This window comes from Syngnathus scovelli, chromosome 4, assembly GCF_024217435.2.
Source record: "Syngnathus scovelli strain Florida chromosome 4, RoL_Ssco_1.2, whole genome shotgun sequence".
Classification (NCBI taxonomy): domain Eukaryota; kingdom Metazoa; phylum Chordata; class Actinopteri; order Syngnathiformes; family Syngnathidae; genus Syngnathus; species Syngnathus scovelli.
Genome location: NC_090850.1, coordinates 17,830,864 through 17,853,963, shown reverse-complemented (window position 1 = coordinate 17,853,963; position 23,100 = coordinate 17,830,864). Strand labels below are relative to the sequence as shown.

Sequence of the window (23,100 nt, the reverse complement as noted above, 5' to 3'; positions counted from 1 at the left end):
TATACGTATTTTTTGCATGAAATTAATCAAAAAAATATTTTTAGGTTGATTTTTCAGGAGAAAATTGCCACTGTTTTACTACACTATTTTATTAAGCAAAAATAAGTGTAGCAATAAGTTAATATTGTGTAAGATTTTAAAAGGTCTGTCTGCTTAATTTGTAGGTGCGAATAGGTGCTGACAAATTCATTGACAATGTAAAAAAAATTTGCGCTTCGTTTATAACAAGACAAAACGCACGCTGCTGGCATCGGACAGTTAAGAATAATATCATGACATTTGTTTTCAATAATTACAAAATACCTTTTCAAAAGAACAGAACTGACGCATATTTATTGTATCTAAGAAACATTTCAGATTTAGAAATGGCTGCAGCCATCCGTCGCGCGCGCGGGCAGTTGAACAGGGTCTGCATTCTTCGCTTTTTAAACGCCATTGTTATTCTCCCCACTTATCTTCTTTATCTTAATCCAGCTGCATTGTTTACTTATCTTATTTGGGGGGGGAAGCCCAATTACACGTCTCTTATCTGTCCTCTGTCTTTCAATATCACCGTTAAACACTAAGATTTTTTTCTCACTCTTTTTCCAAACGTCACTCACAGCCGCGCTTTATTAAATACATAGGTAAATTATTATTTCAATGCAAAACGTTATTTAATCAATTAAAATGCCATTGTGGAAACGTTTCTGTTTTCTTAATTGTGTATTAAAACGACCGAGCTATGATTAAAAACTAAATAAATACCATGCAGCTCTCTTCACTTGCCTTCAGGGTCTGGGAGAGCTTTGTGTGCGTGCGCGCGCGCGTGTGCGCGCATGTGGATGTGTTGTCGGTCTCAGTTTAGTGTGTATCAGCTGATGCCAAAAGCAGATAAGACGTGCTGGCCGCCGTCTACACAGACCAGAGGAACTGGACTGAGCAGCAAGCAGGTTTTTTTAGTGGACAGAAATAAAGGACATGCATGAGAAGCAACAGAATTTTTTTTTGGGTCGTTTTTACTGATCTGATGGAGGTTGGATGCAATTTAAAAAAAAAAAAAAAAGTCAAAATAATTTTTAAATAATGTTTAATTTAAACAAAAAATACAAATCAAATAAAAGCTGCACCGACACATACTTGTGTATTCAGCTTTTATTATTATTATTATTATTTAGATCAGTTAATATTCCCTTTACGAATCGCCCTTCAAACAATAAATAATATAACAATAATTTAGTTCTTCTGTTTGTTCGAGGAGCTCAAACAAGCTTGTATTTTACAACACCGATAAATTGCTTTTTTTTTTTTTCCTTATTGTTCATGCTCAGCGTTTAAGACAAAGAGTCCAACGTATAAAAAAACAAAAAGATGACATCGAGGAAACAAGATGACACAAAAAGATCACAATGAAAGGTGACGGAAGTCCATGAAGTGTTTCCATGGTATTCAAGTCTCATCATGGAGGTTATATCCACATCCAAAGGTTCTGTACATCTTTCTTTCTTCATGCAACATCGCCAGCTTTGTCGTCCATCTTCCTCTCCATGATTGGGAATCAAAAAAAAAAGACTAATCCTTGTTTTTTTTCTTTTATGGTCGATGTGATGAGCTGCTCACATGCAAGAGGGAATTAAGTAGGAGGATTTCATGCTGCAACATTTGCAGGGAGCGGGTGCCTTGGCGGAGGTTACAGGTTTCACGTCTCCACCGGGCTCGGTACCATACTGTTGGGGGTGTCCGGTAACTGAGAGGATAAGGATGTGACGTCACTTCCTGACGAGTTGCCCAGAGAGCCGGACTCGGAGAAAGACACCTGCAGAAAATAATACACATTAGAAGTAGCAGAATATAATGCAAAATGTTTCCTTTGTCAGCTATTTCTAATACTGTTTAACTCAGAAACACATAAGATATAAAATTATTTTATTCAATTGTGTATTTTTAAATGTAAAGCAAATTGACCGAACACATTTTCATGCTTTGTTTTATGCTACTCAAATATATTGAACATGATGATTAAGTTTTAAACAAAGTGCAACATACCGTCCAAGAACTTGCGTAATGGGCAATTCAACATTACAGGTGCAGTTCGACTCGCAAAGTGAAACTCATTTATTGGTTAGATTGATACGACACGAGTTTCATGATCTTTGTTTCATAATGTTGATCTTTTAAGATCTTATTACGTGTGCTTACATTATGTTTAAAGAGCCGAGCAACATGTGAGCAAAAGTATTGAGACTTTTTCAATTTCAAATATCTCACGAAGACATTTTTGACAGTTGTTTGCTTATGTGTTTGTGACCAGATCCAAGTGCATCAAGAGTAAGAACGTACCAGTTGTTGGAAGGCAGGCTGGTCCAGGTCACTCTGCAGGGCAAACTCGCTGAGGGCCTTCCAAGGTGGCTGGTACGTTTGGACCTCCACCGGGTTGCCTTGCACTGTACTCTCGTGTCGAATGGGACTTCCGGCCACCAGAGGCGTTCCCGTCAAGCCCTGCAGGTTCTGAAATGAGCGTCATTTATATAGTTTCGCCTTTCACATCATGATTATGCAAAAGTACTGCATCAGAACTGAAGAGTCAATATAAGGTGCCTTTGAGACGTCCCCATTTCACCCCCTGTAAAAATGTTGCGATTTTTTATTGAACTTTAGATTGGTTGTATGCTGAACACCAAAGGTGGCTAAAAACGGATTGTCCTGTTAATGTTGTTAGAAATGCATATTGGTCAAGCTCCCACACTTTTTTCCCCAATTGACTAAGCAGACAGTGCACATCCAAAATATGCTGACAGGACGGACATTTTGGTTTATGTTCGCATTTAAGAGGAGTTTCATTTAGCAAGCAACACAATTCAGTTTGCAAGTTGGGTGTCACAAGCACACTTCAAATTTGAGACGTTTTTATCTCAGTTGATATTTCATTATATGCGGGGATGGACACGGTAAACGTGATGACATCCAACTATACACATAATGTGATGTAAATTACAAAAGTGTAAATATTTGCTCTGTAACTTTTTTTCAGTCTCCAGTGAAGAAAGACCAAATGTTGGTTGTAATGATATTGAAAACATCAGAGAGGTTTTTAAACAGCCAGTTAGCCTGTAATGGCAGAGTGGAGTCATAGACACGTTTAAGGTGATTGTGAAAATACAATATAGTTTATATCAATTAGTAAATCAAATAACTGTTGTGAACAGCAAATCCACCTAAAAGTTTTTTTTGATTTCGTGTCGTTTAACCACTCATTACACATGCAGGGTATGTGCCAAATCACATAAAATTATGAAAATACATTTAAAGATACTAATCATTGTACTAGTTTGCGTGCAAATGTTTGCCCACTTCCAACAAGACCTCACAATGTCTTTTTTCATTTGAGTGATGTTAATGAGGACACCAAAGGCACTTCATGATAATGACTCCGAACTGAGCAAAGCAAGATATTGACAGAAATGTGCACACTTTTCACACAGCATCTCGCAATCAGATAATTAGATGACATTAGCTGCGCCATCCGTGATGAGCAAAATAGCGGTTGGACAGTGACAATTGCTTTCAACATAAAGCAACTGTCAGAATGATTTTGGAATGTAACACGAGACCCGATAGAAGCAATTGGCAGAACATGCAAAACTGCCCAGAAAGGCTGGAACTGAGATTCGAACCAAAGCTTTACAACAGACGCAATAACAACTGCTAATCTCTTAAACAACAGCAAATATAAAAGATACAAAACCAGAATCTCAGAACTATGAGGCAGACATGCTAACGACCGGGACACCGGCCATAAGAGTGATGTAAATCATTTTTAATGTCTGGTATTAATTTGTCAATCTATACTTTGCACTGCGTGCATCTTGTCTGTAATGTGATGACCGCCTCACACTTAACATAATACAACATTCACAAGCACGATATTGAACGTAATGTTACAGGAGCTGAACTTTATAATCAGTTTGCATTTGGCAGTCGTGGGAAAAGTGTGGTTCGGGGTCCATATACGGCCCACTACTTTCTTTATTCTGGTCAACTAGTCAATTTCATTATCAAGAGCCCTGTGATATTTATTGCATTCACGGTGCTATTTCCCCCCCCTAAAATGTATTACTTAAAAAGCCATTAATAAAAACAATAATTTCTTGAAATAATTGGTTAAGTTATTTAAAATAAAAAAGGCTATTGGTAAAATAACCAATCTGTCCGTTTCAAAAATATTACATTATTTATTACTAATAATTTATTTAATAATTATTTAAATATTTTATAAGAATATAGTAAAGTTTAATGAAAAATCAATAATATAATCATTTAGTGTTCTTATTAAGAGACTATTTTTCGCACATACATTTTAACTTATTTTTCTTAAATTTAACTTTACCTCATGACCTGACTCAAAACTAAATGTTCTTGCTTTCCCACCCCAGAAATACTATAAATAGCCTTTCTTTATAATAATAATAATAATAATGCATAGCAAAAGAGTGTGCAGGTGTATCTAAAGGTATACCCGAATGACGACATAATCAAGACAGCAGCAAGCAAAAAAAAAAAAAAAAAAAAAAAAAGGTAATGAGAAGTAATGGAAGCGGGCTGGACTTACGAAGATGCTTACAGTCTTATCACTGTGTTGCTGTTGTTGAAGCTGCTTGATGAGCAGCGACTTCTTCTTGTCCTTGCACCGCTTGTTCTGGAACCACACGCGGATGACTCTGGGGCTCAGGCCGGTCATCTCCACCAGCTGCTCCTTCATGAGCGCGTCGGGCCGCGGGTTCGCGTTGTAGCAAGTCCGCAGCGTGTGCAGCTGCTTCTCGTTCAGCACCGTGCGCACCCGCGTCGTCTTCTCCGACTGCTTGTGCACGTGGTTGCGATGCGGGGCCTGCCGCACCGTCACGGGCTCTGCTTGGGAGATAGAGGAGGGGTCGGGGTCCATTAAATTGATCGCACACAGGAAAAGAGCCCGGATTCGAACCCTCGTCCTTACAACCGAGGCGGATGTGCTAACCACTTGGCCACCCACATTTCGAGATAAACAACCACTTCTTTAAATGTTATATTAGCTATTAAGTTTAAATTCCTGATCCAGAACAGCTATTTACGCGCGCGCATGAAAATTTAAAAAAAGATGTTACCTTATCGATATTTTCAAAATAAACTAAATTTGATTTTTGAATGCGCAAAACGCAAAAGTCATTTTCGCGCTGCGTATAAGCTGTTGAAGTTGACAGCTCACACACACAAGCACACTCTCTCGCGCGCACACACACACGTAATAGCAGCTTATTCAGATAATGACAGCGGTACAGAAGGTTCGCCTTAATGGGATCAATTATGACAATTTAGCCGGCACTCCAACATAGACTGAGAAACTTTGCACAATACGCTTGGACTATTTGTAGTATTTCATAGCGATGTGTCAATTTTTACTGTTTAGTATTTTTACCCACCTAAATTCTACCTTAAAAATAAGTTGCTATTACAAATTCACTCAAAAAATGATTTTCCGTAATAATACTAACCCAAAAAAGCTAATCGACACAATCATACCAAAAAAAAAAACATGCGGTGTATTTTAACATTTATCTTTCACTTTTTAAATAATACGTTATTTTAATTGAAATGTATCTATCGCACAATCGAATTTTCTTCTAAACTCTAATGGACCTTTTCGTGTTTTTTTTCCTGAGACTATCAAACTGCGAGCACTAATAATAAAAAAAATCATAATTTACAACAAACATAGCGCGTGCACCTCGCTCTCTATTGTTTAATACAATTATGCACTTCACATAACTACCTGTTTTTGTAATTTACTTATATGCTACGCTGTTTTTAAACATCTTAATTCAATTCAATGTTTTTGGTTTCTTTATCATACATGTTGAGGTTTTCTATTATAACACGGGGCCCGTTTGTGACAATAACAGTACTACCACTTCAAATATACAATTTTGTTTTCATATATATATTTAGCAACATTGTTTGAAAACATGTTCGTATGATAAACATACAGGAGGTACATGTATTGGAACGTGCCTGCTAATATAATAAGTGCACACTGACTTAATACAACTACTTCTAGTCATAATATTAATATTAATCATAATAATTTCTTGAAAATAAGTATAATATTGACGTAATGGTTTCGGACCTGCCAGGTGCATGGCTCTGTTGGAGTGCATGTTGTGTGAGGGGCTGACGGGGCTTCCGGCTGAGCCTCTGTCCAGCAGCAGGCTGTGGTCGGCCCGGCAGAGGAGCTCGTCCTCTCGCAAGGAGAACTCGTCGCCGGGCAGCAGCTGGCGGCTGCACACCGAGCAGCGGAAGCACTCGATGTGGTAAACGTTGTCCCGGGCCCTCATCACCAGGTCGCTGCTACTGAAGCCCAGGTTGCACTTTGCGCACTTGATGCCGAACAACCTGCAGGTCCGAAATAAACTTATTAGTGAATCCCGTTTAGATGCGTTTTTGTGCGTTTTGCCCCATAGCCGCATTACCTGACGTAGTCTCTCTTGCAGTAGGTCTTGCCGTCCCGGACAAAGCAAGTGCAGCTCTCGTCCAGGTACTGGCTGCACTCGGCACACTTGAGGCAGGCTGCGTGCCACTCGAGGTCCGGGGAGACTCTCAGGATGTACTGGTCGTGGATCTGGCTTCCGCATCCCACACACATGGCGAATCCTGGCTTCTCTGCGCACAGCACAATAGCACCAGTCATTTTTAAACTGGCTTGACGAGACTCGACTTGCATTCTGCATGTTTTTGCAAATGCAGTAACTGCAAGAAACCCCCCACGAATTGTTGCATCATTGATAAAAATACGTGATGAGGCTTCGTCGCCCCCAGGACCACAAAAAATAATAAAAAAATAAAATAAAGCCTGCCTCCCCCTTATACTTACTTTTGGAATGATCCCCCATATCACCCAAGAAAGAAGAGCTGAAAATAATATCCACCATACAGGAAGGAGGAAGGGGCGAGCTGGAGGTGCACAAAAAAGATGAAGGGACTGAGGAGTGACTGAGTGAGTGGCCCTTCCCGAGGTTGCCTCCCTCACAACTTGGGACAAACCCCGAATGACTGCAGGCAGGACGTCCAGGAGGAGGAGGAGTGAGGAAGACCAGGAGGAAGAAGGCGGGAGGGAGGGAGGGAGGGAGGGGGTCAGTGAAGAGGCTGCAGGGTCCCATGCGCTGCAGCTGTGACGTCATCACGACTGAGGACGACCCTCCAATCCCATTTAGTTGTGCCGAAAGTAATACACACTTTTTAGATAGTATTTTGAATTTATGGGTTTGCGTGCATATATAAATCTAAATATATGAACAAATGTACAATAGAAATAATTAATATTATTGTTTATTGATTTCGAGGACATTCATTCTGTTCATTTAAATACATTTATTATGCTGAGGACGAGGAATAGGAGGCTATCTATCTATCTATCTATCTATCTATCTATCTATCTATCTATCTATCTATCTATCTATCTATCTATCTATCTATCTATCTATCTATCTATCTATCTATCTATCTATCTATCTATCTATCTATCTATCTATCTATCTATCTATCTATCTATCTCTATTTTTACATTTACAAAATAAGTATTTATTAAATAAACAATACGTTTATTATATTATAGTTTGCATTAATTTTTCATTCAGCAGTATTTAGTAACATCAACAATATAACGAATATTTCTGAGTATGATAAAGCCCCATGATAAGAATGTTCATTTCTCAAAAGAGATTTCAATGATTCAGCTTTGCGGGTTTGTTTTTGTTTTGTTTTTTCAAAATAAGGAAATACAATTGTAACGTAAAAAATAAAATTTATTAAATAAGGACGTACGCCCCTGACTGGTTTGGGTGGGTCGATGTCCACCTTTAGACACAGTCCTCATCTGCACAAGAAGGACACCTAGTGGATTCAGGTGGCAACTACACTTAATTGGGCTTCTCTCTGTACTGGCATCATCAGGCTGGCAAACAGTTACATTTTCTTGAATCTACTGTACGTGTATACATGCAAAAACAACTTTGTAGGTTTGGCCAATCGTTACAGGTATAGACAAAAGATGGAATCCAAATTGTGATTACAAAATAGCAAGGCCTTCTCTGCTCAGAAGAACTGACAATAATCTAAAGTCTAAAAATGTTTTCCATTAATTTGTGTTGATTTATTCCCACAGTTTATTCTCTAATTTCCTGGCATCGCTTTAGGCTGCGTTAATTCCAGTAGATACGGATGCTATTGTCCAATCAGATTTCCACCTCTATATGTTGCCGTGTCAGTCTAAACTGCCCAGGGCCTTAAGAATCGGTGTTGTTGCTGCTGTACCTTGAGCTACAATGGCACTCACACGTTCTGGTCATTCAGCTCACATAAATATATGAAACATGAATCATCCAAAATTTTAAAAAATAAGAGTCAAAGACTTGTCATTCTTATGAAAAAGTTGTACTTTCAGGAGTAATCAGATGAGTTTAAGGCAAATTGAATTGTACAGCTTGAGACTTGTAATGTGTTTAAGTGAAGTCACGTACTGTCAGCTCACATTTCTAATGGCCTTTCGATTCAATTTGCATACATTGAATAGACTCCGCCTTATTTGAATGGAACTCATTGAAATAACTGAAGCTGACTGTTTTTTTTAGTATTATTATTATTATGAGTGGAGCCCGCCACTACTGTCGTACTCTATAAAAATTTAAAGTAAAACTGATTCATGCTCTCATTTGCATGCTGTCTTTGTGTTTTTGAGCTTTGTATTAGCATTAAGCTAACAGACAATTGTATATGTTTGAGAATGACAGAGTCACACATATTTACTATTGGTGACCTATTAAAGGCGGACCAAACAATACTTGTCAATAATAATAATTCGTCCAATAGCTTTGCTGTCCGAATCACATGACAAAGCTCCCAAAAGAATGTCTAATCAAGCTTTGATGGGCCATTAACATCATCAAATATGCATGGTACACTCTCATCATCCACTTAAACTTTGGCAACAGACTCACGTTTGGACGTGTGTGTGTGTGTGTCTCCCAGGCCACTTGACGGAACTTTGCTGCAGTACCACATTCTGTTGAATGTTTTACATTGGGATGGCACTTTGCCTTCATTGTATTGCCAGACAGATTAGTAATTCACAAAGATTGTTTCAATAAGACTCCCTTCCTCCCCGGGACCTCTCTCCAAATGTGTCCGTCTGAAATATTGACAGTTTGTTTGGGTGTACTGGATTTATTTTTTATTTTTTTTCTCTTCAACAATGCTCTTCTTTTTTTTTTTTTTTTTTTTTTTTACAAAAAAAGCCTTATTATATATGGTCATATTTTACAAAATTAAAATAATTTTTTACTATTTTTTTACAGACAAAAAAATCCTCCTAAACATGGTCAAATCAACTTCACTCAGGCTGCAAGTGAAGTCAGTGTACCACTACCACTACAGCAAAAAATAAATAAAAAGGTTTACCATACCTGGTAATTGTCATCAAAGATTTCACATGAAATACACAATAATTTCAATTTATTGTATGTGGAAAAAATCTTCCTGAAACGATAGAGGCCTTTGTGAGAGGAGAAGCATGTTGCAGATTTATAATTCATTACACGTGCGGAGTTAATGCAGCATTCACATGATAATTAGGATTAATTTTTGATTGGCGCCTCAGGGCAGCGCTGCATTGCAGAGGCAACCATTATTACCTTATTAGTGTAACTGTCAGACACTTGCTTTAGTTTACAAATGCATTGTCTTGTCGCTGGCTTGTTGCTTATGAGTGTCTCAAACAAGAAGTTGTGTCACTTTGATGAGGCCGATGCATCGGTGTGTTTGCATCAGTCACAACAACGTCCGTCAAGTTGTTATTTGTCTCCTTCGATAGAGAGGGATGGATGACGATACATTCAATTTCTGTTTATTGGTGCGTTGTATTCTGTCAGGTTTAGTAAAGCGGAAAAATAAGAATTAACTGCGGCACAATTAAAGCTTCAGGAAGTAATGAGTGTTGTGCGAGGGAGGAAGGGGCACGATGGCTCACCATCTTGTTTTCTTCATTCTTTAGTTTAATATCTGAATTGTGAAATCCCACAACCAAAGAAAAGTTATAATTAGCAGCAATGTGTCCATGCACCATAAGAAACTTTCATTGACCTTTTTTTTTCCAGGTCTCTATGGTGGCGTGCATCTTTTGTAGCACACTCATGTTCTCACACCTAAGGGGAGCGCAGTTGTGTGAAAAAAGACGTTTGAGCATCACTTTGGTGTATTTTATTAACAAGACAGCAGGTGCACGACGGACTTTCTCCCTCCACCAGCTGTGTGCCCAAATATGTGTGCAAGGACGCGTGTGCATGGAACAAATGGCAAGAACACACAGCTGTGGGAAAACTGTCAAAACTTGGCAAATATTGGCCACCCACTGCCACTTTCCTCAAAAAATAACTCTAAAGCAGTTTGTATTTTGCAGGCCAAGTGAAGTGCTGTTCTTTTTTTTTCTTTCAAGTGTGTGTGCGTCCCTTTGGATTGACAGTGGCTTTCATGGTGTATTATCTGGCCCGGCTTTTAACTTCAACAGAACTGTGTTCACAAATTGATGCTCTGCTCCAGTGGGGCTGTAGCTGCAACATTAAATTGTACTGAAATATTCATATGTGAGTGCATTTAGCTGAGAGCAATTGCTGTGCGACTCCCTAGAGGCCACATGGAAATGTTGCAGCCCCCCCACCATCCTCCTCAGTCCAAACACACACATAGACAGAGCACCCACAGACCGACCCAGGACACTGATTGAGTCTGGGCTTTAGACAAGTGAAGCTGAATGTGGCACATATTTCAAATTGTGCCACAAAGTAGTGGATAAACTCAAGCCTCCTAACTTTTTAGGCAAGACCGAGTACGATCTTTCAACTTGGTGTGTCAGTGTTGCAAAGGTGGAAATGTGCATTGGGGGGAAAAAAAGGTGTGTGTGTGTGTGGGGGGGGGGGGGAATTCAGTTATGCAAACTCAATGTCAATATCCAAACTCCAAAGTGAACAAAAAGAAGACACATTAATGCAGTAAAACCCTTTAACTCAAACTCTCCAACTCAAACTCTCCAACATTGTACAGATCTCAAGATTTTTTTTCTACCAAAGGAAATTATGAATTCGTTTGTAAAAAAAAATGAAAACCACTCATCATCGATAAGGAATAAAATAAAACAAATTAACCTTTGATGACGTGAAAGAAATGTGTGGAAGGAAATGAGAATTTTTCTTCAAGCAATCAAAAGTCATGACAAATGAGTGGGCCTAGGAAGTGATTCTCTTCTTATTAGCTCTAAACACAGCTTTCTTCGTAGTAGACAAGCAATTATTTTATTATTGATGTCACCATATCGTGATCCTAAATTTTATTGGCACTATAGTTTCGGTTCCAACGCTTCCTGGTCGTTTCTAATTCTTATTTTTTTTCCGCTCGTGAACGTCACAGTGGGTTAAAATGAAATTATAATTTACACCTGCAGGGGGAGCCAAAACGCAACCCGCCCAATTAGTGCTCTTTAAATAAATGAGTGCATAGGTAGCAGTGCGCCTTCATTCAATTTCCTCTACATGTCATCCAACCATGGTCATTGAAAATTCATGTAAGTAAACGTGTTAATTGAATATGAATATGTAAATCAGCTCAGACAGAAAAAAGAAACACAGAATCCGACGGACGACAATTTCCCCAAAGAGTCTCAATGCTTTTTACTCGAAAATGTTTGCTAATTTAGCCGCCGCGTCGCAAGCCAAGCGTAAAGTACACGTTTACACGTTGGATCGTTGAATTAATGTCGAGGAGATCATTTAATTGAGCTCTCTCATGTTTATCACATGACCTAGCACGTGCCACGACAACAACAACAATCCAACAACAACAATCATTATTTTTGTATATTCCTCCTTTTGTGAGATTAAACTTGATTTGATTGGACAGCTTTAATAATGCCCATTCTGTAAAATGATTCAATTAATACTATTCTCAATTTCCACAAGCTAATTGAATAATTAATAGCATATCCTCCAAGGGCTGGTCACTCGCTATTTTCAGCTCTTCCTCCTATCACTGACCCACTTTTTATCCTAAGAGCCATTGTAAGTATCCAGAAGAAGAAGAAGAAAAAAAAGCAATGACGGTCACCATGACAACAGTCTCCTGAGTGGATTCCTTGCACACTTGTTGGGAGCAGCGTGCACTTAAGAAGAATGTCTCCAAAAGGAGAACCTGAGAAGCTTTTTAAAGTGCCATGTATAATTCATTTGTATTTTTTTTTTTACCGGCTTCAACGTGTATATGTGTGAGACGTGTTCTCAATCTGTCACTGTTTGTTCTCAATGAGACTTTTCTTTTTTCTTTCTTAAATGCACACATCCAGCTGTTTAGCGGCGCGCACCCTAAAAAAAAATCTCCACTGCGCACTCACACCCCAATCATGTTTACACACACTTTGCCCAGTTGGAGTCTTTGCTGCAGAAGCCATTCGAGTTGTTGATTTTAAAATTTTGTGGAAAATAGTTTTAAAATATCCCATGATTGCCGCAAGCTTTACATTATGCCATCACCTTTTGTTTAATGAGAATGCAAAGAATGATCATGTAATGTTAATGCGGCTAAAGTGACTCCCCATGTGCCATTATTAAAACATGTCAATAATGAAGCATCTACAGTGCCGTGAAAAAGTTTGTGAACCCTTAGGATTTTACAATATATTTGCATTTTTTTAAAGAAATAACGGAGACAAGTTCACAATAGTGTTACAGAATGGTGACACATTGCCATTATGGCTGAATACAAATTAATAGGACTATATTTTAACTATAAACACACAAGAATAACAAAATAATGAAAACGCAGTTGTGAATAAGTTTGTGAACCCTTGCCAACAGTCAGAGTTAATAGCTTGTTGCACCTCCTTTAGCAGCAATGACTTCTTGCAATCTTTTCTTGTAAGTACTGACGAGTCTCTCACATCGAGCTGGGGAGATTTTGGGCCACTCCTCCCTGCAGAACTGCTTCAGTTGTCCAAGGTTTGATGGTTTTCTTTGGTGCACTGCTTTTTTCAGGTCCGACCACAACATTTCTATCGGATTTAAGTCTGGACTTTGACTGGGCCACTCCAGAACATTGAATTTTTTCTTTTTGAGCCATTCCGATGTTGATTTACTTGCATGCTTTGGATCATTGTCCTGTTGCAGCATCCAGTTTCTTCCTAACTTGAGCTTCTTTACAGACGGTTTAACGTTTTCTTCCAGAATATTTTGGTAAACCTCGGAATTCATGATTCCTTCTATGATGGTAAGTTGCCCTGGTCCTGCTGCTGCAAAGCAGCCCCATACGAGTACTCGTCCTCCTCCATGTTTTACAGTAGGGATGAGGTGCTTTTGTTGATAAGCTGTGTTTGGTCGTCTCCAAACAAATCTGTTTTGATTTTGGCCAAAAAGTTCTATTTTAGATTCATCAGTCCATAAAATGTTGTTCCAAAATTCTTGAGGCTTTCCTATGTGCTCTTGAGCAAATTTTAACCGAGCTGCAATATTCTTTTTTGATAGTAATGGCTTCTTCCTTGCTACCCTTCCATGAAGGTTATTCTGAGCCAGTCTTTTTCTGATGGTGCTGTCATGAACTTCAATTCCTTTGCTTGAGAGAGATTTCTGAAGGTCTCTAGAGGTAAGTCTGGGGTTATCAGTGACTTCTCTCACCATCTCTCTTTCTGCTCTGCCTGTTATCTTCCTTGGACGACCAGATCTTCGAAGTGAAGTAGTTACTCCATGTTCTTGGTACTTGTAAATCACTTGTCTTACAGTTGAAACATGTAGCTGCAGATCTTTGGCTATGGTTTTGTAACCTTTTCCAGATTTGTGAGCTGCAATTATTGCTCCTCTGTGGTCTGGAGACAGCTCTTTAGATCTTCCCATTGCTAGATTTGTAATGTTTGTGTCCACGCAGGTATAGCTCTACTAAATGACAAGTACATTCAGGTGAGTATACAACAAGTGTGGCTTTAAGGTCTGTCAAGTCACATGAAATTACCCGAAGTCATCTAGTATTGAAAGACATGTCACACAGTCAGTTTTAACTTCTATAGGTGGAAAGGTTCACAAACTTATTCACACCTGTGTTTTGATTTTTTTGCTATTTTCTTATGCTTCCTGTTAAAACAGGGTTTTGCAGATTTGTGTCAATGCTAACTAGCCTTGTGTCAATATCCTGTAACACTTTTGTAAACTTGTCACCGTCATTTCTTTAAAAAAAGTGCAAATATATTGTAAAATCCTAAGGGTTCACAAACTTTTTCACGGCACTGTAATGGTCACTCTTCATTCCCTTAGGTTAGGATCGGCGTGACAGCGAGCGGCGGCCTCCTCGTCCCTGAAGCCATTTGAGTTCTCGGCGCCGTCGACCTGTCACACACGGACGCTCGGTTCTCACGTCGACTTCTCATACATATTGACAAAATGTCTGGCTCGTGAGTGAACGGTTCGTGCAAAAAGAAGTGAACGAGAGTGACTGAATCACTTCCTAAGGTGATTGGTTCTTTTGTCAGTTCATATGACTTTAACCAGTAATGTGCATTGAAGCTGGTGCCACCTCGCCGTAAAAGAAACGAAGAAGAAAATGACGTAACTTCCTGTTTACGAACGAGTCAGTAAATTGCATTTCCCGTTCACCCCCTGAATGGATGTGTGAGTGAATTTGTCAGTGAGTGAGTGATTTGCATTCCCAGTTCATCGCGAGAACGGATCAGTGAGGGAACGAGTCCTGACTTTCCCGTTCGCGAACGAGTGAATGGGTGAACCGCCTTCCTTGCCGTGCGTCAGCGGACCAGTCAGTGAACGTGTTGCGTCTCCTGGCGTGAACTATGCAAGCCAACATGTCGATGTACGATTTGCCAAGGAAAGAAAGAACCACTCGCTGAAACACCAATTCTTTTATGCACGTTTTCTCCAAGCTAACGGCTAACTTTATTGCATGAAGGGATGCGCCGTTATGCAACAACGGGGAGATTCTGCTTCTCTTTGGGTAATCTTGATTTTATAACACTTATAGTAGTTTTGAAATAACCTGTATGCATACGCCTAAATATCGTTATCCAATACATCTATTGCAATTGCTGGTTTGAGGTTTACTTTTATAATTATTATAAGCAGCAGGGGGGGGCCCCATTTCAACCCCTTACACTGAGTGCCAAGCAGGGAAGAAATGGGTATCATTGTTATAGTCACTGGTATGACTCGGCAGGGGTTTGAACCCACTACCTCCCAATCTCAGGGCGGACACTCTCCTCTTCGGCCACTGAGCTGGTAAACACCTGTATCATAGTGTAACACTTATAGTCGTTTTTAAATAACGTGTATACCTATATACGCCTAAATATTGTTATCCAATATATCTACTGCAATTTCACATTAGATTGCTGGTTTGAAATTTGCTTTTAATATTATTATTTTTAATAAACATTTATGTTAAAACTTGTCTGGTGTTTTATTCGCCAATTAAAACATAAAAATCAGCTTAATCATGCTTTATATGACAATATGTGTAGGTACACCTTCAATAGGTACACTACACAAAAAAAAAAAGAATAAATAAATAAAGGGTTAATTGCACAACAAAAGCACATCAAGCTAATTTGTCACACATGGGATCGAACCAAGTTCTTACCGAGCAAGAGCTCGAGTCACTAACAAGTCGGCTATTTCGACCGGCCGTCTATAATTGCTTGCACTGTTTTGTACTAGTAATGTGCATTCCAGTTCTCAAGTGAACTGAATCTTTAGAATCGGTTCACTCAAAATATTTGTTCAAAAGAATCGTTCACCAAATCGTTCGCTACACTTTATTTATTTATTTTATTATTTCTTTTACCTCGTGTAGTGTACCAAAATATCCCATAATTATCTGCCTAAATAATTGTGACTAATTTAAAACTATTCTACTTGTTAATACCTACAAAATAACATATTCTAATTTGCATTGACCTCATTTTCACATGGTCCTTGTTTACATTTTGCATTTGACACATTAGGGCTCTTCTTGTGTAAGTTTTATTTGTTATGGGTTTTCTTTTGTAAGTTTAACTTTGGGTACTTCGAAAGTGTCATTTTAAATTGTACTTTGCTAGGTGTTCGTGTACACAACGCGTTGTGATGACATCTGCTGTGGAGTCTTCACTCTAGTCGCTTGTGAACTGCTCCATAAAACAATGCATGTTCCATGCACAGAGAGCAAGGCCTCCATAGGGTAGTGGTTAGTGCTCTGGGCTTTCACCCCAGCGACCCGTGTTCGAATCTCAGCGGGACCAAAACACTTTTATCATAGAAAAATTTGCAACACTGTTGCTCGTGGAACCATATAACCATACACTTCCTTAGAGCTAGGGTTAGGTTTAAAGTTACAGCTACAATTAGGTTTAGAGCTAGTGTTAGAGTTAGGGTTAGAGGTAGGGTTAGGGTTAGAGCTAGGGTGAAAGGTAGGGTTAGGGTTAGAGCTAGAGTTAGGGTTTGAGCTAGGATTAGAGCTAGGGTTAAAGTTTGAGATAGGGTTAGAGCTAGGGTTAGGGTTAGGGTTTGAGCTAGGGTTAGACCTAGGGTTAGGGTTAGAGCTAGGGTTGGGGTTAGAGCTAGGGTTAGGGTTTGAGCTAGGGTTAGGGTTAGTGCTAGGGTTAGGGTTGGGGTTTGAGCTAGGGTTGGGGTTAGAGCTAGGGTTAGGGTTAGAGCTAGGGTTAGGGTTAGAGGTTAGGGTTAGAGGTTAGGGTTAGGGTTGGGGTTAGGGTTAGACCTAGGGTTAGGGTAGGGTTAGAGGTCAGGGTTAGGGTTAGAGCTAGGGTTAGAGCAAGGGTTAGGGTTAGAGCTAGGGTTGGGGTTAGAGCTAGGGTTAGGGTTTGACCTAGGGTTAGGGTTAGAGGTAGGGTTAGGGTTGGGGTTTGAGCTAGGGTTGGAGCTAGGGTTAGAGCTAGGGTTAGGGTTAGAGGTTAGGGTTAGAGCTAGGGTTAGAGGAAGGATTAGGGTTAGGGTTGGGGTTAGGGTTAGACCTAGGGTTAGGGTAGGGTTAGAGGTCAGGGTTAGGGTTAGAGCTAGGGTTAGAGCAAGGGTTAGGGTTAGAGCTAGGGTTGAGGTTAGAGCTAGGGTTAGGGTTTGAGCTAGGGTTAGGGTTAGGGTTGGGGTTTGAGCTAGGGTTGGAGCTAGGGTTGGGGTTAGAGCTAGGGTTAGGGTTAGAGCTAGGGTTAGAGGTTAGGGTTAGGGTTGGGGTTAGGGTTAGACCTAGGGTTAGGGTTAGAGCTAGGGTTAGAGGTTAGGGTTAGGGTTGGGGTTAGGGTTAGACCTAGGGTTAGGGTAGGGTTAGAGGTCAGGGTTAGGGTTAGAGCTAGGGTTAGAGCAAGGGTTAGGGTTAGAGCTAGGGTTGGGGTTAGAGCTAGGGTTAGGGTTTGAGCTAGGGTTAGGGTTAGTGCTAGGGTTAGGGTTGGGGTTTGAGCTAGGGTTAGGGTTAGTGCTAGGGTTAGGGTTGGGGTTAGAGCTAGGGTTAGGGTTAGAGCTAGGGTTAGGGTTAGAGGTTAGGGTTGGGGTTGGGGTTAGGGTTAGACCTAGGGTTAGGGTAGGGTTAGAGGTCAGGGTTAGGGTTAGAGCTAGGGTTAGAGCAAGGGTTAGGGTTAGAGCTAGGGTTGGGGTTAGAGCTAGGGTTAGGGTTTGACCTAGGGTTAGGGTTAGAGCTAGGGTTAGGGTTGGGGTTTGAGCTAGGGTTGGAGCTAGGGTTAGGGTTAGAGCTAGGGTTAGGGTTAGAGGTTAGGGTTAGAGCTAGGGTTAGAGGAAGGATTAGGGTTAGGGTTGGGGTTAGGGTTAGACCTAGGGTTAGGGTAGGGTTAGAGGTCAGGGTTAGGGTTAGAGCTAGGGTTAGAGCAAGGGTTAGGGTTAGAGCTAGGGTTGGGGTTAGAGCTAGGGTTAGGGTTTGAGCTAGGGTTAGGGTTAGAGCTAGGGTTAGAGCTAGGGTTAGAGCTAGGGTTAGGGTTGGGGTTAGGGTTAGACCTACGGTTAGGGTAGGGTGTGGTCTATGTCTGTGTGGTGTGTGTGTGTTGTGTGTGTGTGGTCTATGTCTGTGTGGTGTGTGTGTGTTGTGTGTGGTGTGTGTGTTGTGTGTGTTGTGTGTTGTGTGTGTGGTCTATGTCTGTGTGGTGTGTGTGTGGTGTGTGCGGTCTATGTCTGTGTGGTGTGTGTGTGTTGTGTGTGTGGTGTGTGTTGTGTGTGTGTGTGGTCTATGTCTGTGTGGTGTGTTGTGTGTGGTGTGTGTGTGTGTTGTGTGTGTGGTGTGTTGTGTGTGGTGTGTGTTGTGTGTGTGGTCTATGTCTGTGTGGTGTGTGTGTGTGGTGTGTGTTGTGTGGTGTGAGTGTGGTGTGTGTTGTCTGTTGTGTTGTGTGTGTGTGGTCTATGTCTGTGTGGTGTGTTGTGTGTGTGTGTTGTTGTGTGTGGTGTGTGTGTGGTCTATGTCTGTGTGGTGTGTGTGTTGTGTGTGTGTTGTGTGTGATGTGTGTGTCTAGTGCGTGTGTTGTGTGGTGTGTGTGTGGTCTATGTCTGTGTGGTGTGTGTGTTGTGTGTGTGTTGTGTGTGATGTGTGTGTGTTGTGTGGTGTATGTGTGTGTGTGGTCTATGTCTGTGTGGTGTGTTGTGTGTGGGTGTTGTTGTGTGTGGTGTGTGTGTGGTCTATGTCTGTGTGGTGTGTGTGTGTGTCTGGTGCGTGTGTTGTGTGGTGTATGTGTGTGTGTGTGATCTATGTCTGTGTGTGTGTGGTGTATGTCTGTGTGTTGTGTGTGTGGTCTATGTCTGTGTGGTGTGGTTGTGTGTGTGTGGTGTGTGTGATGTGTGTGGTGTGTGTGGTGTGTGATGTGTGTGTGGTCTGTCTGTGTGGTGTGTGTGTGTTGTGTGTGGTGTGTGTGTGGTGTGTGTTGTGTGTGTGGTCTATGTCTGTGTGGTATGTGTGTGGTCTATGTGTGTGGTGTGTGTGGTGTGTGTGGTGTGTGTTGTGTGTGTTGTGTGGTCTATGTCTGTGTGCGTGTGTTGTTGTGTGTGGTTTGTGTGTGTGGTCTATGTCTGTGTGGTGTGTGTGTGTGTTGTGTGTGTGTGTTGTTGTGTGTGGTGTGTGGTCTATGTTTGTGTGGTGTGTGGTGTGTGTGTGATCTATGTCTGTGTGGTGTGTGTGTGTTGTGTGTGTGGTGTGTGTTGTGTGTGTTGTGTGTGGTGTGTGTTGTGTGCGTGGTGTGTGTGTGGTGTGTGGTGTGTGTGTGGTCTATGTCTGTGTGGTGTGTTGTTGTGTGTGGTGTGTGTGTGGTCTATGTTTGTGTGTTGTGTGTGGTCTATGTCTGTGTGGTTGTGTGTGTGGTGTGTGTGTGTTGTGTGTGGTGTGTGTGTGGTGTGTGTGTGTGGTCTATGTCTGTGTGTGTGGTGTGTGCTGTGTGGTCTGTGTGGTGTGTGTGTGTGGTGTATGTGTGTGTGTTGTATGTGTGTGTGGTGTGTGTGGGTGTGTGTTGTGTGATGTGTGTGTGCGTGTGTGGTCTATGTGGTATGTGTGGTGTATGTCTGTGTGGTGTGGTTGTGTGTGTGTGGTCTATGTCTGTGTGGTGTGTGTCTGGTGTGTGTGGTGTGTGGTGCGTGTAGTTTGTGTAGTTAATTTTTTTTTTGTGTAGTTTGTTTGTGTAGTTAAAAAAATGTTTGTGTAGTTTGTTTGTGTAGTTTGTGTAGTTAATTTTTTTTGTGTAGTTTGTGTAGTTAATTTTTTTTGCGTAGTTTGTGTAGTTTTTCGTAGTTTGTTTGCGTAGTTTGTGTAGTTTTTCGTAGTTTGTTTGTGTAGTTTGTGTAGTTAAATTTTTTGTGTAGTTTGTGTAGTTAAAAAAAATTGCGTAGTTTGTGTAGTTTTTCGTAGTTTGTTTGCGTAGTTTGTGTAGTTTAAAAAATGTTTGTGTAGTTTGTTTGTGTAGTAAAAAAAATATTGTGTAGTTTGTGTAGTTTTTCGTAGTTTGTTTGTGTAGTTTGTGTAGTTTAAAAAAATGTTTGTGTAGTTTGTTTGTGTAGATAAAAAAACTACACAAACATTTTTTTAAACTACACAAACAAACTACGAAAAACTACACAAACTACACACTTTTTTTTACTAAAAAAAACTACACAAACATTTTTTTAAACTACACAAACTACACAAACTACACAAACTACGAAAAACTACACAAACTACACAAACAAACTACGAAAAACTACACAAACTACGCAAACAAACTACGAAAATCTACAAAAACTACACAAAAAAAATTAACTACACAAACTACACAAACAAACTACACAAACATTTTTTAACTACACAAACAAACTACACAAAAAAAAATTAACTACACAAACTACACGCACCACGCACCACACACACCAGACACACACCACACAGACATAGACCACACACACAACCACACCACACAGACATACACCACACATACCACATAGACCACACACGCACACACACACATCACACACCACACACCCACACACACCACACACACACACACCACACACACATACACCACACACACACACCACACAGACCACACAGCACACACCACACACACAGACATAGACCACACACACACACCACACACACACCACACACAACACACACACACCACACACACAACCACACAGACATAGACCACACACAACACACAAACATAGACCACACACACACCATACACAACAACACACCACACAGACATAGACCACACACACACCACGCACACAACACACACCACACACAACACACACAACACACACCACACACACAGCACACACACACCACACAGACATAGATCACACACACACCACACTCCACACAAACATAGACCACACACCACACACAACAACACACACAACACACACACACACCACACAGACATAGACCACACACACAAACCACACACAACAACACACGCACACAGACATAGACCACACAACACACACAACACACACCACACACACCACACACACCACACACATACCACACAGACATAGACCACACACACACCACACACCACACACACACCACACACAACACACACACACCACACAGACAGACCACACACACATCACACACCACACACACCACACACATCACACACGCCACACACACACAACCACACCACACAGACATAGACCACACACACAACACACAGACATACACCACACACACACAGACATAGATCACACACACACACATACACCACACAACACACGCACCAGACACACACACACACCACACAGACATAGACCACACACACACCACACACAACAACACCCACACACAACACACCACACAGACATAGACCACACACACACATACACCACACAACACACACACATCACACACAACACACACACAACACACACACCACACAGACATAGACCACACACACACCACACACCACACAACACACGCACTAGACACACACATCACACACAACACACACACAACACACACACCACACAGACATAGACCACACACACACCACACACAACAACACACACACACAACACACCACACAGACATAGACCACACACACACAACACAACAGACAACACACACCACACACACACCACACAACACACACCACACACACACACCACACAGACATAGACCACACACACAACACACACCACACACAACACACCACACACACAACACACACACACACCACACACAACACACCACACAGACATAGACCACACACACACAACACACACCACACACACAACACACACACACCACACAGACATAGACCGCACACACCACACACACACCACACAGACATAGACCACACACACACACAACACACACAACACACACCACACACACACACACCACACAGACATAGACCACACACACAACACACAACACACACAACACACCACACACACACCACACACAACACACACACACCACACAGACATAGACCACACACACACACCACACAGACATAGACCACACACACACAACACACACACACCACACAGACATAGACCACACCCTACCCTAACCGTAGGTCTAACCCTAACCCCAACCCTAACCCTAATTCTAACCCTAGCTCTAACCCTAGCTCTAACCCTAACCCTAGCTCAAACCCTAACCCTAGCTCTAACCCCAACCCTAGCTCTAACCCTAACCCTTGCTCTAACCCTAGCTCTAACCCTAACCCTGACCTCTAACCCTACCCTAACCCTAGGTCTAACCCTAACCCCAACCCTAACCCTAATCCTTCCTCTAACCCTAGCTCTAACCCTAACCTCTAACCCTAACCCTAGCTCTAACCCTAACCCTAGCTCCAACCCTAGCTCAAACCCCAACCCTAACCCTAGCTCTAACCCTAACCCTAGGTCAAACCCTAACCCTAGCTCTAACCCCAACCCTAGCTCTAACCCTAACCCTTGCTCTAACCCTAGCTCTAACCCTAACCCTGACCTCTAACCCTACCCTAACCCTAGGTCTAACCCTAACCCCAACCCTAACCCTAACCTCTAACCCTAACCCTACGTAGCTCTAACCCTAGCTCTAACCCCAACCCTAGCTCCAACCCTAGCTCAAACCCCAACCCTAACCCTAGCACTAACCCTAACCCTAGCTCAAACCCTAACCCTAGCTCTAACCCCAACCCTAGCTCTAACCCTAACCCTTGCTCTAACCCTAGCTCTAACCCTAACCCTGACCTCTAACCCTACCCTAACCCTAGGTCTAACCCTAACCCCAACCCTAACCCTAATCCTTCCTCTAACCCTAGCTCTAACCCTAACCTCTAACCCTAACCCTAGCTCTAACCCTAACCCTAGCTCCAACCCTAGCTCAAACCCCAACCCTAACCCTACCTCTAACCCTAACCCTAGGTCAAACCCTAACCCTAGCTCTAACCCCAACCCTAGCTCTAACCCTAACCCTTGCTCTAACCCTAGCTCTAACCCTAACCCTGACCTCTAACCCTACCCTAACCCTAGGTCTAACCCTAACCCCAACCCTAACCCTAACCTCTAACCCTAGCACTAACCCTAACCCTAGGTCTAACCCTAACCC

At 41.5% G+C, this 23,100-nt stretch overlaps 1 protein-coding gene and 1 long non-coding RNA gene across 3 annotated transcripts; one reads left to right on the top strand and one right to left on the bottom strand.

Annotated features, from left to right (window-relative positions):
• Positions 1–1,166: 1,166 nt before the first annotated feature.
• isl2b (ISL LIM homeobox 2b) lies at positions 1,167–7,081 on the bottom strand. 2 transcript variants are annotated; one of them, XM_049717327.2, is made up of 6 exons: positions 6,881–7,081; positions 6,480–6,669; positions 6,137–6,402; positions 4,589–4,884; positions 2,320–2,487; positions 1,167–1,795 (listed from the first exon to the last, which is right to left on the bottom strand). In XM_049717327.2, exons 1-6 carry the CDS (start codon positions 6,936–6,938, stop codon positions 1,679–1,681), a joined length of 1,095 nt encoding a protein of 364 aa, XP_049573284.1. In that variant the 5' UTR covers positions 6,939–7,081; the 3' UTR covers positions 1,167–1,678. The 2 variants fall into 2 exon arrangements, with proteins under 2 accessions (XP_049573284.1, XP_049573285.1); XM_049717328.2 differs by having other exon boundaries at positions 4,601–4,884.
• On the top strand, positions 2,262–6,853 carry LOC137840219 (uncharacterized). Its single transcript, XR_011086724.1, has 2 exons — positions 2,262–2,391; positions 6,144–6,853. It is a non-coding gene; the product is annotated as an uncharacterized lncRNA (long non-coding RNA).
• Positions 7,082–23,100: the final 16,019 nt, after the last annotated feature.

What these genes read in the sequence shown, in the direction of transcription:
- isl2b (XM_049717327.2), bottom strand. Translation starts at nt 6,938, where the DNA reads ATGGTGGATATTATTTTCAGCTCTTCTTTCTTGGGTGATATGGGGGAT. An exon ending in ATAAGACTGTAAGCATCTTC is followed by an intron (nt 2,488 to 4,588) that starts GTAAGTCCAGCC and finishes CGCTCATTTCAG; the next exon opens with AACCTGCAGGGCTTGACGGG. An exon ending in AGCCTGCCTTCCAACAACTG is followed by an intron (nt 1,796 to 2,319) that starts GTACGTTCTTAC and finishes TATTTTCTGCAG; the next exon opens with GTGTCTTTCTCCGAGTCCGG.